The sequence below is a fragment of the Hyaena hyaena genome, unplaced genomic scaffold, assembly GCF_003009895.1.
Source record: "Hyaena hyaena isolate Hyena2069 unplaced genomic scaffold, ASM300989v1 scaffold_995, whole genome shotgun sequence".
In the NCBI taxonomy this organism is placed as follows: Eukaryota; Metazoa; Chordata; class Mammalia; order Carnivora; family Hyaenidae; genus Hyaena; species Hyaena hyaena.
The window spans coordinates 420,021-438,217 of NW_024081624.1; the positions used below are offsets into that span (position 1 = coordinate 420,021).

The following is an 18,197-nucleotide window of genomic DNA, read 5'->3' on the forward strand; positions in this document are numbered from 1 at the left end:
CACGACTTAAGCCAAAATCAAGAGTCAGATGCTATACTGATTGAGCCACCCCAGTGTCCACAATTATTTTTATTGTCACCAACTTAATGCACAGTGAGGTTATTTGTTCCAGTTCCCTTAGTAAATGGGGAAACTGGAATTGGAATAGGTAGTCTGACCCAAATTATTCTGTAAACCATTACTTTGTGCTATTCAGTTTGGTAGCCACTAGCCACATGTACCAGTTAAAATTAAATTATATTAAAATTTTAGTTACAATAGCCACATTTCAAGTGATCAATAGCTACATGTAGCCAGTATCTACTATATTAATGCAGGTAATAGAAAACATTTTCAGAATTGCAGATAGTTCTCTTTGATAGTGCTGTTCTATAGTGTATTAGATCAGGGTAATTGGTAAATATTTGAGAGATCCAAAATTGATGACAAGATTTTATGAAATACATAATTTATTTCTGTGACATTGAAACATCATAACTGCATAATTGTTGGAAAATTCTGTCAGCTCTATGATTCTGTTCTAGAAAAAGGTGTTTTGGATAACTTCATAAATAGGTAAAGCTTATCAGTCCCTTAAGAAATTTAAAATTAAAATATGGGATAAAAATGTGATGTTAAGAAATAATAAATTATTAAGACTAGAATACTTTCTAATGGTAATTTATAAAATTATTTATTACTTATTGTGTATCCGTTCAATTTACAGTTGGGCATGAGCCTGAACATTGGTCTGTCTATAGAAGATACCTTGAATTCTATGTACTTGAATCGAAACTAACAGAGTTTCATGGTATGTTGTCCTTTTTGTATAAAACATTACATTTTATTATTAGCTTTCTTGAATAAGCTGTTGAACTAGATTTTTTTTTAATTTTAAGTAATTATACAAGGAAGTGTAACAGTTAACACTTGTGTACACTGCTCTTAATATAGGAATGTACTGTTTTTATCTTATTTCTGGCTTACAAGTATTTTTAAAGTTTTTACAATACTTGTTTATTTATTTATTAATATTTTTTAAAATATTTACTTATTTTTGAGAGATAGAGACAGACAGAACACGAGCAGGAGAGGGGCAGGGAAAAAGAGAGGGAGATAGAATTGGAAGCAGGCTCCAGACTCTGAGCTGTCAGCACAGAGTCCAACATGGGGCTAGAACTCACGAACTGTGAGAGCATGACCTGAGCTGAAGTCAGAAACTTAACTGACTGAGCCACCCAGGTGCCTCAATAATATTAAAATTGAAAAGAGTTATTCTTGGGGCGCCTGGGTGGTTCATTCGGTTAAGTGTCCAACTTCGGCTCAGTTCATGATCTCGTAGTTTGTGGGTTTGAGCCTTGCATCAGTCTCTGTGCTGACAGCTGGCTCAGAGCCTAGAGCCTGCTTCAGATTCTGTGTCTCCCTCTCTCTCTCTGCCCTCCCCTGCTCACGCTCTGTCTCTCTGTCTCTCAAAAATAAATAAATGTTAAAAAAAAAAAACTGAAAAAAAAAAAAGAGAGAAGATAGTTATTCTTTAATTATATTGTAGAAAAGATTGTCTCTCCAGTTTAATTTTTATTTATTTCCATGTGGCAGAAAATTTAAACCAGACATTTCAGAGTTGTTCTATTATTTTACTACCATCTTTCTTGATAAATATGTTTGCTCTGCATCATGGCAAATGTTTTGATTTAGCTCTTAGATTTAGATATGAAAACAAAACTTATAGTATTTCTTTTAAAGATAGATCAATCAAAAAAGGGGACCACGTTCCTTCCCCCCCCAAATCAAAGGGCCCTGAGAAAACTTAGGTTTCCTTTCTATTTTTTTAATTTATTTTTTTAATATATATCCAAGTTAGTTAGCATAGAGTGCAACAATGATTTCAGGAGTAGATTCCTTAATGCTCCTTCCCCATTTAGCCCATCCCCCCTCCAACAACCCTCTCCAGTAAATCTCTGTTCTCCATATTTAAGTCTCTTAAGTTTTGTCCCCCTCCCTGTTTTTATATTATTTTTACTTCCCTTTCTGTATGCTCATCTGTTTTGTATCTTAAAGTCCTCGTAAGAGTGAACTCATATGATATTTGTCTTTCTCTGACTAATTTCACTTAGCATAGTACCCTCTAGTTCCATCCACGTAGTTGCAAATAGCAAGATTTCATTCATTTTGATTGCAGAGTAATACGCCATTGTATATGTATATCATAGGATCTTCATCCATTCATCCATCGATGGACATTTGGGCTCTTTCCATACTTTGGCTGTTGTTGATAGTGCCGCTATAAACATTGGGGTGCCTATGTCCTTTCAAAACAACACACCTGTATCCCTTGGATAAATATGTAGTAGCACTTTCCTTTTTTTAGTTCTTCTCTTCACCTCTCAGTCTCTCTTATCTATTTATTTTAGTTAATATCAGGGATGTAGTTATAATGTATTTCTAGTCATTTTGTATGTAGATTTGTATATTCTGAATCCTTTTCTTTTAGACCAGCTTTGTGGCATATTCCTGATCCAAATTCAGGTTGGTTCTCATTTTGAGGACAGGAACCATTTTTACCCTTCTTTACTAAGAGCAAAGCCCATAATAAAGAGAGTAAAGGAAAGTAAAAAAAAACAAGGTCCCACTCCAAACTTTTTGCTTAGATTTTGAATTTGTACTTGTCTTTAAATGCTTTTCTCTTGGAGCACCTAAGTGGTTCAGTCGACTGAGCATCTGACTCTTGATTTTGGCTCAGTTCATGATCCCAGGATCGTGGGGTTGACTCTGCATCGGGCTCCACACGCTTAGGATTCTTTCCTCTCTCTTCCTGTGCCCCGTCTCCTGCTTGCTGGCTCACTCTCTCAATAAATAAACAAACAAATAGAATAAAAGGTTTTTCTTTGTTTCTGCCAGTCTTGTGCAATGTCATTCTTGTCTTGTTCTTTCTCTGAGAAATTTTCCTTTGGGTTTAGACTTGAGAGAAGATCATTTATTCTACAGTTTAAAGTCCTGGGTCAACCTAAGTTGGGTCCCAACAATATTTTTCTTTTTTGGTATTTAAATTTCCAGTCAGCCCTATTTGAGAAAACATGTCCATGGTTTTTCAGTTTTGGTTTTAAGTTTGTATAGTATTGGCAAGGCAAAATGCTACCTTTTTTCCCAATGAGAGAGTAGGTATTTCTGTAAGATTTTGTTTAATAGAATCCACCAACTTCAAAATAATCTCATGATAAGTTTTTGAAGCTTTTTTCCTGTATAGAAGGCTTAAATAAGGCTGTGTCAATGAAGGGTTGGTGATATTTTGGATATCTGTATATTCAGGTACTTTGGTCTGGACTTCTGACTTAAAGCTCATGGATTTTGTCAAGATTAATTAAAAGATAATGCCACATCTCTGTAAGAGAGCATTGTGAATCTGATTTTGCCATAGTAAATTATAAGTTAGGTTTTTAAGATAGCAGAAGAACATAATATAACTTATATATATATTAATTTCAGGCACATTTCCTGATGCCCAGCTTCCTTCCAAGAGGATTATTGGCCCCAAAAATTATGAATTCTTAAAGTCAAAGAGAGAAGAATTTCAGGAATATCTACAGGTATACTAGTAACCATTGCTAATCATAGCATTCTCTAATCTTTTTTTCTCTTGTATATATGTGTGTGTGTATATATATATTTTGCTTTACAAACTCCTGTCAATGTGGACTTCTAAAATTCTTTTTTTTTTTTAAGTTTATTTATTTTTGAGAGAGAAAGAGAGAGCGCAAGCAGGGGAGGGGCAGAGAGAGAGAGACACAGGGTCCCAGGCAGACAACACTGCCAGTACAGAGCCTGATGCCGAGACTCCAACCCATGAACTGTGAGATCATGACCTGAGCTGAAATCAAGAGTCAGACACTTAACCAACTGAGCCACCCAGGAGCCTCTAAAATTCTTTTATTTATTTATTTTTTATGTTTTATTATTTATTTTTGAGATGGGGGACAGGGTCAGAAAGAGAGGGAGACACAGACACTGAACTGTCAGCACAGAGCCCAACACAGGGCTCGAACTCATGAACCATGAGATCATGACCTGAGCCAAAGTCGGATGCTTAACCAATGGAGCTACCCAGGTGCCCCTAAAATTCTTCTATTTTAAGATTTTTTTCCATGTGGAAATGAATTATTGTCATGAGAGTACTTTTTTAAAAAAACTGATAATCAATGAAATACCAGATATTTCTTAGAAGAAGAAAAGTTTTATGGGTTTAGTTTAAAATTTTGGTGTAGGAAGTTAAAGAAGAAAGAAAAACTTGTGGTGTAAAAGATGAAATGCAGTCTAAGAATACTGGGTAGTTTTTGTTATTTTTGTCTTTTTTAAAAAATTTCATTATTTTTTAAAGTGATCTCTACCTATAACGTGGGGCTTGAACTCACAACCCTAAGATCAAGAGTTGCATGTTCTTTTAACTGAGCCAACCAAGTGCTCCTTATGTCTTGAGTTTTGTTTGATTTTATGTTTAGCACTTCTGAACTTGAGAATTGTCCCTCTTCTTTTATTCCTCAATTTTTTCTTTTGCAATTTGTAGGTATTTTTCTAATTTCTTAGGATCTCCTGATTCTCTACTACCATTCATCACTTGGAATTGAATTTTATTTTTTAATGTTTATTTATTTTTGAGAGAGAGAGAGTGCAAGCGAGCAGGGGAGGGGCAGAGAGAGAGAGAGAGAGAGGGAGACAGAATCTGAAGCAGGGTTGGGGTTCTGAACTGTCAGCCCAGAGTGTGACGTGGGGCTTGAACTCACGAACTGCAAGATTATCCTGAGCCGAAGTCGGACGCTTAACCAACTGAGCCACCCAGGCGCCCCCTGAGCTACCCAGGGCCCGAATTTTATTTTATTTTTTATTGTGCACACATGGTGTTATATAAACAGTGTAATTGGTATATTTTTTCCATTGTTGATGCAGTCAACTTAAAAGTTACTTACTTGAGGGGCGCCAGGGGTGGCTCAGTCATTAAGCATCCAACTCTTGGTTTTGGCTCAGGTCATGATCTTATGGTCGTGAGATTGAGCCTTGCATCAGACCCTGCACTGACAGTCAGAGCCTGCTTGGGATTCTCTCTTCTTCTCCCTCCATCCCTCTCTTGCTTGTGCATGCTCACTCGTGTGTGCTCGCTCGCTCGCTCGCTCGCTCTCTCTCAAAAAAAAAAAAGTTGCTTACTTGAGACTAATGTAAAATTAATGATCATCTTTCTTTAATCAAGTGCCTGAGACCAAAGAGTTGATACTTTTTGGGTTTGTTAAAAAAAAAAATTTTTTTTTAATGCTTATTTTTGAGAGAGAAAATGTGGGGGAGTATCAGGGAGAGAGGGAGACAGAGGATCCCAAACAGGCTCTGTGCTGACAGCAGAGAGCCTGATGTGGGCTTGAACTCATGAGCAGTGAGATCATGACCTGAGTCAAAGTCAGACGCATAAGCAACTGAGCCATCCCGATGCCAAATCTTTTCTTAGGGTGCCTGGGTGGCTCAGTTGGTAAAGCGTCTGACTTCGGCTCAGGTCATGATCTCATGGTTCGTGGGTTCAATCCCTGCGTCGGGCTCTCTGCTGACAGCACAGAGCCTGGAGCCTGCTTCAGATTCTGTATCTCCCTCTCTCTCTCTGACCCTCCCCTGCTCACGCTGTCTCTCTCCCTCTCTCAAAAATAAATAAAACGTTAAAAAAAATTTAAAAAGATCCTTTAAAAAATCTTTTCTTTATTTGGCCATGGAATTTTTTAGATTTTATAAAGTGTTAATTCAGTTAAATTTGGATGTCTCCTTGCCCAAAATAAATATTTTAAGTTAAAAAAATATTCAACAGTCAAAAGGAATATTTATGTTTTATTTCTTGCATTTGAACTGTTGAATACTTCAGCCCAGAAAATATTCATTATATAATTTTTTGGTGGTGTGAAAATTGAAATATGAAATAATTATTAACTACTGCAAGGATATTTGAACTCAGCATATAGGAGTGTTAACCTTTGCCTTTGTTGATATCATTAACCCATTATTTGAATGGACTAAATCTTTCTAAGAGCTGGAATACCGCATTCTAGAAGAGTGTTTTCTGGTGATATGGAGCTAAAGGTTGCTGTTACTAGTATTTCATTTATACAGATTTCTGCTCATAAAGTTTTGCAACTATTTCAAGTTACAAAACAATATTAGGTAAGACTGGGTTAATCTTGGCTTTAAAAAGTCAGTTTATCTTGTAAGAAAATAGTGTTGCAAGAAGAACAGACAAGAAATTTTCCAAGTTAGGTCATGTTTCCACATTTAATTTTCTGCAAAACGCTTGTGCCAACTTCTTTTAATTATCAAGAAAGTTATAATATATTGTAGTACTTGTTTTATAGTTGAGAAACTGAGACACAGTATTAGCTAATGTTTAATCTTCTTTCCTGTGTTGTCAGGTACTCTGCTAAATGCTTTATATAATAACGCTATAAAGTAAGTAGTAGAATTATCTTCATTTTACAGTTGAGGAAACTGACTCTTAAGTAATTTAGGAACTTTTCTAGGGATACCTTGTTGGTAAATGGAAGAGAGCCAGAATTCAAATCCTTTCATGTCTGACTATAGAGGCTGAAGTCTTATCGCTGTGTGATACATTCTTTCTACAAATGTAGTTTTGTTTTTCTGAAGATAAAATAGCTTTTGAGGATTTATAATTGTTTTTTATCATTTTAATATAGTTTTGATCACCCTTCTGGTTATTAAGCTACTTTTTCCCTTTATTTTTTCTTTTTTCATTCAAGAAACTTCTGCAGCATCCAGAACTGAGTAATAGTCAACTTCTGGCAGATTTTCTCTCCCCCAATGGTGGGGAAACACAGTTTCTTGATAAGATTCTACCAGATGTAAATCTTGGTAAGTCAGTTTAGAGAGTCATGTATAAGAGGATAAACTGAGAGGCCCTTGAGTGGCTGTCTCCTGTCTGACTCATGATTTCGGCTCAGGTCATGATCTCATGGTTCATGAATTTGAGCCCCGCATCAGGCTCCATGCTGGCAGTGTGAAGCCTGCTTGGGATTGTCTCTTTCTCACTCTCTGTCTGTCCTTTCTCCATAGGTGTACATGCTCTTTCTATTTCTCAAAATAAATAAATCTACTTAAAAATCTTTTAAAAGTGGGTAAATTGAAAATAATCAACATTTTCAGATTAATGAAGAAAGAGTAGTTTATATAGTGAAACTGTGTATCAAATTCTAACAGACTTAGTATACATTGTTTGGAAACTAATTTCCAAAATGGAAACTAATTGGGAAAACAGTTTGGTATGAAACTGAATGACCCAGAGTTCCTGTCTGAGATATATACTCTAGAGAATCTTGTATTCATATTGAAGAATGTTCGGGGCATCATTTTTTATAACCATTCTCTAAAACTGGAAATAATACAAATGTTCATCACCAATAGAGCAGATAAATTGTGGTGGATTCATAAAATGAATATTGTGTAGCTATTTGCAACATTGTTAATCTTAAAAACATGATGATGAGTGACAAGCAAGACACAGAATATATACAGCATGGTTTCTTTTACATAAGGTTTAGTATAGACCACAGTAATATAAGCAGGAAAAGTGTGAATTAAAGATAATAATTGAGGTAGGGGCACCTGGGTGGTTCAGTTGATTAAGCATCTGACTTGATCTTGGTTCAGGTCATGATCTCATGGTTCATGAGTTCCAGCTCTACATCAGGCCCTATGCTGACAGTGCAGGGTCTGCTTGGAAATCTCTCTCTCCCTCTCTCTCCTTGCCTCTCCTCATTTCTCTCTCTCAAAATAAATAAATAAATATTAAAAAAAAGATAATAATGGAGTAAAGCAGTATTTCTAAATACATTTTATATAATATAATTTTAAGTATGTACAGAACTAAACAAATGAATTAAATGTTACAAGTGGGCATTTGGCTTTCATCTGTATCTCTTCAAATGAATATATTGAGTTAGTGCTTGGAGGTTTTCTTATCAGGGGAAAATGGGAGGACATTTTATATTTGGTTATATATGATGTTTAGGAGATAGAATTGTGTAGACTTTGGTTGCCAGCTAGGATTAACTAAAGGAGAAGAAATGATCAAAGATATGATCCAGCTTTTCTATTTAAACATTTGGATGGATGCTGTTATTTGCTGAGATAAGGAATAAATTAAGAGCAGTTCTGAACTTGAGTTTATAGAATCCAGTGAGAGAAACTTTGTAAGGCAGGAGAGGCCAGGAGACAGGCAAGCAGTAGAGATTTGAGTCAGATTGAAGATATGAAGTCAGGTTGAGCAAATAATTTGACTCAGGAAGAGCATGATACAAACAGGATTAAGCTTGTTATTTAAGAAACTTTGGGAATTCTAAGGAGGGAGGAGTAGTTAGTGGGGGTAGCAAAGGAGAAATAGTCTGATGGGAGAGGTTTAGGTGGTTTTCATGTCATAAAATATCTCCATTTTATTTTATCTATTTATATTTTTAAAATGTTTACTTTTGAGAGGGAAAACACAAGCAGGAAAGGGGCAGAGGGGGTAGGGGTGAGGGGACAGAGGATCTGAAGCGGGCTCTGCACTAATAGTGAGCCCAAGGTAGGACTTGAACTCACAAACCGTGAGATTATGACGTGAGCCAAAGTCAGACGCTCAATCGACTGAGTCACCCAGGTGCCCCCAACAAACCTCCATTTTAATTTCTTATTAATATGTGTCTTGCTATTGCCGTAAGTCTACTTTTTTTCTAAATTGAATTGAAATAAATTTAAGTAGCATTTATCAATTTTAACTGCTTTTTACAGGCATTTCTAATGTTTGAGAAAATCTCAAAGTGTTTAAAATAAGGGAATTTGGAGATAAGATCAAGAATGAATTTTGGCAAACAGGATTAGAATATGTATTCTTAACCAAAAATTCAGAATATAAGCTATTTAAATAATCAATTTAAATGTTGTAGCAATTCTTAAAATTTTTTTGACTTTTTCATACTTTTAGATATCTTTATATATTCATCATTGTTTAAAATCTTTTGAAAACATTTTTTATGGAAAATTTCAAATATACACAAAAGTAGAGAAATCCTAAATATTGTATCTATAAATAGTTAAGAATACCATATTTAGGAGACACCTGGGTGGCTTGGTCGGTTAAGCCTCACTTGGGCTCAGGCCGTGATCTCACAGTTCCCCAGTGGTTCCTGAGTTTGAGCCCTGCATTGGGCTCCCTGCTGATCTCACAGAGCCCACTTCAGATCCTCTGTCCCCTTCTTTCTCTGCCCCTGCCCCATTTGTGTGCACACATTTGCACGCATATGCGTGCTCTCTCTCTCAAAATTAGTAAACATTAAAAAAAAAGAAAAAAGAAAATACCATATTGATTGTAAATTTCTGTTGAGTGTGAAATGGTAAGTTATAAATATTTTTCCTGTTATTTTTTTTTACTTGGCTATTGAGTATTTAAAATTATCTAGTGAAAAAGATAAAATTACCTAGTAAAGTATTCATGTGAGCAGTTATGAGGTATATTATGCCTTCATAAAATTAATATTTTACTTTTAATTGCAGGGAAAATTATAAAGTCTGTTCCTGGAAAACTAATGAAAGAGGTGAATAACTGATTTACGTATATTCTGTAACATGATAGTTATAAGTATATTTAAATATCAGTGAATTTTAACACATTATATGATTATTAAAAATCATAATCTTGATTTTTTTTTATTTTCATACCATGGTTTCTATATCATAACAGAAAGGCCAGCATTTGGAACCCTTCATCATGAATTTCATTAATTCTTGTGAATCTCCAAAGCCTAAACCAAGTAAACCAGAACTGACCATTCTCAGCCCTACTTCAGAAAACAACAAAAAGGTACTGCATATTTATTGCTTGACAGAGTCATGAGGATTGAAGTTACCCTGCTTGAAATGGCTTTTCCATTGTAGGGAGAATCATGTGCTAATGAAATGAATGGGACTTTCCTTTATATGGAAATCACTTGTGTATTTTATGTAGTTGCTTGCATCTTTGCTTTAACACGTAAATTTATTTTAGATAATTGTATTTGCAAATTTCTAACATTTCTGTATTGGGATTTTTTTTTTTTTTTTTTTTTTTTTTTTTAGTTTATTATTTATTTTGAGAAAGGGAGAAAAAGAGTGGGGAAGGTACAATGTGAGGGAGAGAGAGAATCCCAAGCAGGCTCCACACCATCAATGTAGAGCCTGATGCAGCTGAAGTCTGATGCTTAACCAACTGAGCCACCCAGGCACCCTTTGGGGGATTTCTTAAGCTGGTTTTCTTAGGTTGTAAATCACCAACTTCCAATACTCACGAAATAAATTGATATAATGTAGTTATGTGGATTTCATGTTTATTTTATCTAATCTTAATGGCTTTTATAATACTTAATCCATTCATTAAGCAAGTATTTTAACCTGTACCTACTGTTGACCACTTGGTACTGGAATATAAAGATATATTTCCTGTCCACAGGAAGCTCCGTTTAGTGCCAGAATAGTGCTCAGCATGAAGAGCTATGTGAGCTCAAATGACAGCCTTACCTTTTACCCCCAAAACTCACTTTTTTGTTATTATTCTGAAGGGTAGCTTTAATATTTTTTTCACTTTATCGCCTTCTTTTGATATATACAATTAATTTTTGTGTATTGATTTTTAAAGTTCAATAACTTTGCTAGACTAGTATTAATTTTAGTAATGTATCTATTAATTTTTTTAGATTTACACACTATCTGCAAATGATGGTTTTGTTTCATTCATGGCTAGGACCTGTTGTACAAAAGGAATGATTTCAGTATTTCACCATTAAATACTATATAGTGTAGCTTTTTTCATAGATATTCTTTATAAGGTTAAGGATGTTTGGATCCATCTTTATGGGTGGAGTTGGCCTATATTGGAATGAATTATGCTTGCAAACCAAATTTTACAGTAATTTTTCTTTCTCCTTCTATCCTTGTCAATTTTTTAAAAAAATTATTTATTTATTTTGAGAGAGAGAGAGCACAGGCAGGGGAACAGCAGAGAGAGATGGAGAGAGAGAGGATATCAAGCAGGTTCCACGTTGTCAGCACAGAGCCCAATGTAGTACTCGAACTCACAAACCATGAAATTATGACCTGAGCTGAAATCAAGAGTCAGAAACTTAGCCAGATGAGTCCCCCAGGTGTCCCAGTCCTTGTCAGGTTTTGGTATCGAAATTATATTAACCTTTTTCTATTTGCTGGTAAAATTATAATTGGAATTATTAGTTCTTTAAATAATTCATAGGATTGGTTGTTAAAGCCCTCTAAGCCTCAAGTTTTGTTTATAGGAAAGTTTTTTTTTTTTTAAACCAACTTAATTTCTGGGTACCTGGGTGGCTCAGCTCAGTCAGTTGAGTGTCCAGCTTTGGCTCAGGTCATGATCTTATGGTTCATGTGTTTGAGCCCTGCATTGAGCTTTTTACTGTCAGCTTGGAGTCAGAGCGGAGCCTGCTTTAGATCTTCTGTCCCCTCTCTCCCTGCACCTTCCCTGCTCATGCTCTCTCTCAAAAATAAACATTAAAAAGAATTTCTTTGATTATAGTATTCTTCAGATTTGTTTCATGAGTCTGTTTTGATCGGTTATATTTTTCAACACATTTTTTATTCTATCTAAACTTGAAAAAATTTTGGCCTGAAGTTGTCAGTAAAGTCCTTATTTTTTCTGACATCTGTAGTTATATCTCCTTTTATTTTTTTACATTATTTATGTCATTTTCTTTTTTTTTTTTTTGGTCATTCTTGCCAAAGATTTTGTCCTTCTAATCTTTTGGCTTTGTTGATCTTTTCTAGCATACTTTTAGTTCCTTTATTTCTGCTGTTTTATTATTATTATCAATAATAGACTTTTTTTGCATATGTTGGTAAGTAGGACTGAGATTTAGTTGCATTTCATCATTTTTACTATAATTTTTTACATTTTTTTCACATTGATTAGACATTTCCAGACTGTGACTGTTACTCTCCAAATAAACTTTGGTTAAAGCTCAATGTTCACCTCTAAACACCCTTTAATTAACTAGTGAATTATAATCTTTAAGTCATGTTTTAAAATTAGCTGTCATTAATATATTTATACATGTTTATATATTCATTTGCTCCTTTTGGTATTAAAAAAACAAAGGAGTTCTTCCTGTGGGTAATGAATTATCTGTTTTGTCTTAAATGAATGCAGACTTTTGTGTACTACTTTGGGGAGAATATGTATTTTTAATTCAATTTTGGGTATAAATGTGGAATTTTGGAGGCAGAGTTTAACCTAGCTAATATCTGTTTGGATTAAAAAAGATTTAAATACCTGTGCTCTGTTGTCACTTTAGCCTTAGTGATTATTATTAGCAGGCGTAATAAACTATGTGACTCTTTATTATTTCAATTTTTACTTCAGCTTTTCAGTGATCTGTTTAAGAATAATGCAAACCGTGCTGAGAATACAGAAAGAAAGCAAAATCAGAATTATTTTATGGAGATGATGACTGTAGAAGGAGTCTATGATTACCTGATGTACGTAGGTAAGGTCTATCCGGTTATTACTGAAACCTACTTTTCATTCACATATCCTGTATCTTCTGTGATAGAAATTAATGCTCTTCACAATTACCCCATTGTAACTTCTTTTTAAATTGAAGATATTTTTTTAATAAGAATTTGATACAAATAGTCTTGAAAACATTAAAGTTACTAGTGTTTACAAATAACATATTACCATTTGTGTGTTTTCCCATTGGAGAATGTTTGAAATACCTGTTTATCTTAACAAAATATTCTATATGATTCTTCTCAGGACGAGTGGTTTTCCAAGTTCCTGACTGGCTTCATCATCTCTTAATGGGAACTCGAATTCTGTTTAAAAATACCCTGGAAATGTATACTGACTACTATCTTCATTGTAAACTACAACAGCTATTTCAGGAGCACCGATTGGTCTCACTTATAACACTTCTCAGAGGTTTGTATTTTCTCATGTGTTTGTTTCAGGTCTTGTGTACTGTTATGTCTTGTATTTCATTGGCTTATTGATATTTCTGCTATGAAGAAGTACTTTGTGTATAATAGGTGAAAATTCCAGCAATATTTTTTTGTTTGTTTTCAGATGCTATATTCTGTGAAAACACTGAACCTCGTTCTCTCCAAGATAAGCAAAAACGAGCAAAACAGACTTTTGAAGAAATGATGAATTACATTCCAGGTGTAATATCTAAGTAGTTAAATGTAGATTAGCACTCTTTGAGATTACGATGTATAGTAATTACTGAGGCTAATTTTTATTTTGAGTTTTCATTTTAGTATTAGTTATTAAGGACAAAGTAAAATTAATTCATTAGTTAAATAAAATTTGGTTTTTATGATATAAACACTATGGAATTTAAGACAGGCTTGTTCTACTCATGCAATAGCCAGGCTTTTTCAACCACAGCTTATAATCAGACTGATGAAAGTGATCTGTCAGTGGGACAGTTGGAATCCTGCTGTCCACTCTACGATAAGAGCTGCACTCGTGTGTATAAGTAAAAGATCAGAATTCAGTCATTCCAAATTTACTGAGCACATTCCACATGTCAGGCACTATGCAGAGTGCAAGGGATGTAAAATGTGTACTTGAGTAGTTCAGCCTAGTAGGAAGACAGACATACAGGGAAAACATACATGTGATAAGAGAAGGCATGTTCTAGTCACAGAGTGTCTCGGAGGAGAATGATCATTTCTCCTGTAAAGCGGGTAAGCTTGGACCACAAGGTAAAGGAATACTAGTAACCTCTTACAGAGATGGGAAATACAAGGAAAAAATGTCAGGGGGTCAAAGCAGAGGATACTTGGTTTAGAATATTTTGAGTGTGAAGTGCCTATACATTATTCAGGAGGACATATCTTGTAAGTAGTGAGATACCCAGGCTTTGAAATTGGAGAAATGAATAGTACAGGATAGAGACATGGGAGTTATGTGTAGTGGATAATAATGCCCAGAGAGAAAATATAGAGTAGGAACTGAAGAAGCCTTTGGACTGTACCTTAGAGAATTCTCATCATTGAAAAATTAGTCACAGAATAGTTCTGTTGCTCTGTGAGAAGACAGTTAAGTTAAATCCTTGGTCTGAATATAAAAGTGAATAAAAGCTCTTCTGGGGTAAGTTTTCTGTAGGTAAATGAAATAATTTCTTACCTGTTTTGTAATAGTGACCCTAGTGTCCTGCTTGTAACAGTCTTAGTTTGATATTCAGGGACAACATAGAAAGTCACTGAATGTAATAATTTCTTATTTTGCTGAGGCATGAACTTGAATCACCTCTACTTCAAGACTTCTGTTTGGGAAGGAATAATTTAGTGAGAAACTTAGTGTGTCTTTCTGTTGTCCTCTACCCTTCAGTCTTACTCAGGAACTCCTGAAGGATCTGAAAGGATCACTTACTTTTGTCCATTATGCTTCACACATAATAATTGGGAAATTTTGTGTAGTATTGGTGAATTAGCAGATTCATAAAGATCCATATTGGACTACATATCTTGAAAATATCAAGGATCTACTATGCTTGTTATAAATTGAATTTGGCCTTTGCTGTTTAAGGTTAGATTTATCTCCTAGAAGCAAACATAAGGTGAGAACTTTTCAAGAACATCGTTAAGAGTTTTATTATGATTGGAAGAGAAAGGACACATATTTGAGCACTTGGTTTACTTAATTTTATTTTCCTGCTTTGGGGAAAACGTTCAGCTGAGATTTTTAGTAAGGACTGACTCTTTGGTAATAGAAGTGATGCATGATATCTGTGCAGTCAAACATAAATCAGAACTTTTTAGATCTTAAATTAGTCTTTAAACATTTTCCCAAAAGATTGTTCTATAAGATGGTTAATAATAATAATGCAAAAAGTACAAAATAAAGTGGTCATATTCATTGAGGAAAGTCTATATTAAAAAATGAACTTTTTTCCTGATACTAAGATATTCAAACATTATAAAAATATATATAGTAAAAAGTAGAAGCCATCTTCTCCCCAGTGTGCAGAAGTAGCCACATACTCAGTTTGGTGTTAATCCTCACAAATATTTTTCTGTGCATTTCTATATACATGTATCAAATATATATACATAATTCTGGGATTTTATTTTATTTGTTTTATCTGAATGGAATAACGATATGTATTAGTTTCCAACTGTCTTTTATCACTTAATAATGTAAATAGAATAACAATATAAAGAATATACATTTTTTTACTGCAACATTCCTCAGTGCTTGCTGTATGCTTAGTGCATTGTGAGTCTCCAAAAGGAGGATGTATAATTCTGAGTTTCTTAATTTGACCATAGGAGTGTTTTTTCCAGGAGCCTCTTGCAAGAATACTGGTTTAGGAAATGCTGATTTACAGTTTTTGTGTAATATCTGGGAAACAGAGTGCAGATTTTGCTTTATGGTCCACTAAATGATGAGTCACTTTATAATATGAAATGTTTCACATTCGGCTTTCTCATTTAGATCTGATAGTCAAGTGTATTGGTGAAGAAGCCAAGTATGAAAGCATCAGACTTCTGTTTGATGGTTTACAACAGCCAGTTCTCAATAAACAGGTAAAAATCATTAAACCAGGTTGATTAGTGTTGGCTAGGTTTTGTGAATGACACACAGTAGGATGTCTGGTATATTATTAATTGTGAAATGACACTATCAAGTCATTGTACTTCAAACATTCAGATAGAAAAAAAAATGTTTTGTCTTTGTTACTCTTTTTTGCTGACCACTTTTTAGTACTTCTATTAAGTTTTCTATTTTAATTTCAGTATATAGTTAACATATAGTGTCATATTAGTTTCAAGTATATAATTTGGTGATTTAACCATTCTATACATTACTCAGTGCTCAACAGGATGAGTGTACGCTTCACCCCCTTCACCTGTTGTACTCATTTCCCCCTGCCCTGTGGTAACCATCAGTTTGTTTTCTGTAGCTGAGTAATTTTTTTTCTTTATAACATGAGTAGTTTTAACTTAAAATAAACATAGATTCATTATAGAGAATTTTGAACTTATACAAAATTAATGAAATAAAGTAAACATTTAAAAACTAAGAATTCCATCATTCAGATTACATTAGAATAACCACAGTTAACACTACATATGTGGTGCAGTATGTACATATTTTGTTGAGATCCTAATGTAAAATTTTGTATTCTGGATCTTTCTTCAAAATTTTTGTTACATATAAAATAGTTAAGATGAAATGAATATGCAGCATAATAATAAAGTGTCCACATGTGAACACATGAGTATTCGAGTTCTGCTCCCTGCCTTCTCATTTAGATGTAACTACAGTCCTGAATTTTGTGCTTATCATTTTTATGGTTTTTTTGTCTAATGCCTTAAAAAATTTTTTTTTGGTGCTTTAGCTGACTTACGTTTTATTGGACATTGTGATACAAGAACTATTTCCAGAGCTCAATAAGGTAACTGAAAAGCAGCAGTTTTATTCTTTGTTTTTGATAGTATGCTGACATTTATTTTAATTAGGGACACAAACATTAAGGGAACCCTTGTGACTATGATCCTTTTAAAAATGAACAACATTAGCAAATGACTCTCTATATTTTCTTTTTTCAAATAGAGTTACTTTTGGGTGGACAGGAGAGGAAGGAATAGCCTGTGTTTTGACTTCCCTGCTTCCTAATTACAAGCAGATAGGAATGTTATATACCCTGTAGTCTTTCCAGAGGAAGGTGTGAGTTTAAATCCTGGCACTAGAGTGGGCCAACCTCTTTAGGCTGTCCTCTGTCTGTAACACTGAATGCTGTATGAGTCAGACTTGAGTGTTTTTGAGGTGGTTGAGCTTATATGAACCCAAGAGTACAAATGAATTGGAATTGGAGGATAGCAATATTATAATTGTATTGAATATTGTATATATATAGAGAATATATATGTAATATATATGTCTTAGGTTAGAATTTTAATACACTGGAATTGTTATTAGGCACTTCACAAACGAACCTTGTTTTATTGTCTTTATTAAATAGATTTATTTTCACTTTAGGTACAAAAAGAAGTTACCTCTGTGACGTCCTGGATGTAAATATTTGGATTTGAGATAGAATGACCAGATAGATAACAAATTTCTGCTGTGCTAGTGTAGTATATATGTACTTTTTTCTTTTACTTTTGTATATTCTTGTATATATCATGTAATCCAGTGTCTGAATTTTTGATTTTTTTGTTTTAATAAAGACTAACACAAACTTAATAATGATTAAAAGTGATTGGGTTTCATAGTCTTTCATTTTATACCTGTTATCCAAATTTTATTAGAACATATGTCATTTGCTGTTGCCATTTTTTTTTGGTAATTTATTTATTTTTGAGACACAGAGATACAGAGCATGAGTGGGGGAGGGGCAGAGAGAGAAGGAGACACAGAATCTAAAACAGGCTCCAGGCTCTGAGCTGCCAGCACAGAACATGATGCGGGGTTCGAACCCACAAACTGCAAGATCATGACCTGAGCCGAAGTCGGACACCTAACCAACTGAGCCACCCAGGCGTCCCTCTGTTGCCATTTTTAAAAATGTTTTATTTATTTATTTGGAGAGAGTGAGAGCGTGTGAGTGTGAGTGGGACGGGGGGCGGGGCGGGAAGGGGGGGAGAGAATCCCAAGCTGACAGACAGTGAGGAGCCTGACCTCAAGAAATGTGAGATCACGATTTGAGCTAAAATCAAGAATTGGATGCTTAACCGATTGAGCCACCCAGGTACCCCTGCTACTGCCAATTTTTAAAGAGATAGGGCAAACAGATAAGACCAATAATCTTTGTATCATATCACTTTGAAAATAATTATGTTTAGTGTGGAGAAATAGGAGTAAGATCTGATTCACTTTCTTATTTAGAGTTAATATATTTTAGTAGATTTTTCTTTATTACCCCTATTTTCTACACAGTTAACTACATGTTTATAAAGAAGACATCCTTTATGAGTTTTTTATAAGAAACAAAGCACTTTTCCTTACTCTTGCTGGATTGTCAGGTTATAGCCCTTTTTAAGTGTGAAAGCTGACTACAAACATATTTCTGATGGTGGTGTTGCAGCTATATTTCACTGAATGAATGTAACTGTATTCCAAAATCTTATATAAACAATTTAGTCAAGTAGATTTTTGGTTTGTGTTGTCTGTTGTCTCTCCAGTAGGAAAATACAGA

General features: G+C 34.4%; 1 protein-coding gene across 7 annotated transcripts in view; it reads left to right on the forward strand.

The window, feature by feature from the left end:
- The window catches only part of SNX14 (sorting nexin 14), a 73,206-nt gene extending 55,945 nt beyond the window's left edge, over positions 1-17,261 (forward strand). For all 7 annotated transcript variants that reach the window (XM_039221602.1, XM_039221603.1, XM_039221597.1 and 4 more), the window contains 11 exons: positions 707-790; positions 3,463-3,563; positions 6,753-6,864; positions 9,541-9,581; positions 9,728-9,847; positions 12,407-12,530; positions 12,803-12,967; positions 13,112-13,207; positions 15,491-15,582; positions 16,398-16,454; positions 17,039-17,261. In XM_039221602.1, the coding sequence (XP_039077533.1) occupies positions 707-790; positions 3,463-3,563; positions 6,753-6,864; positions 9,541-9,581; positions 9,728-9,847; positions 12,407-12,530; positions 12,803-12,967; positions 13,112-13,207; positions 15,491-15,582; positions 16,398-16,454; positions 17,039-17,077 (1,031 nt within the window). In that variant the 3' untranslated portion in view covers positions 17,078-17,261. The remainder of the gene's footprint in view (positions 1-706; positions 791-3,462; positions 3,564-6,752; positions 6,865-9,540; positions 9,582-9,727; positions 9,848-12,406; positions 12,531-12,802; positions 12,968-13,111; positions 13,208-15,490; positions 15,583-16,397; positions 16,455-17,038) is intronic.
- Positions 17,262-18,197: the final 936 nt, after the last annotated feature.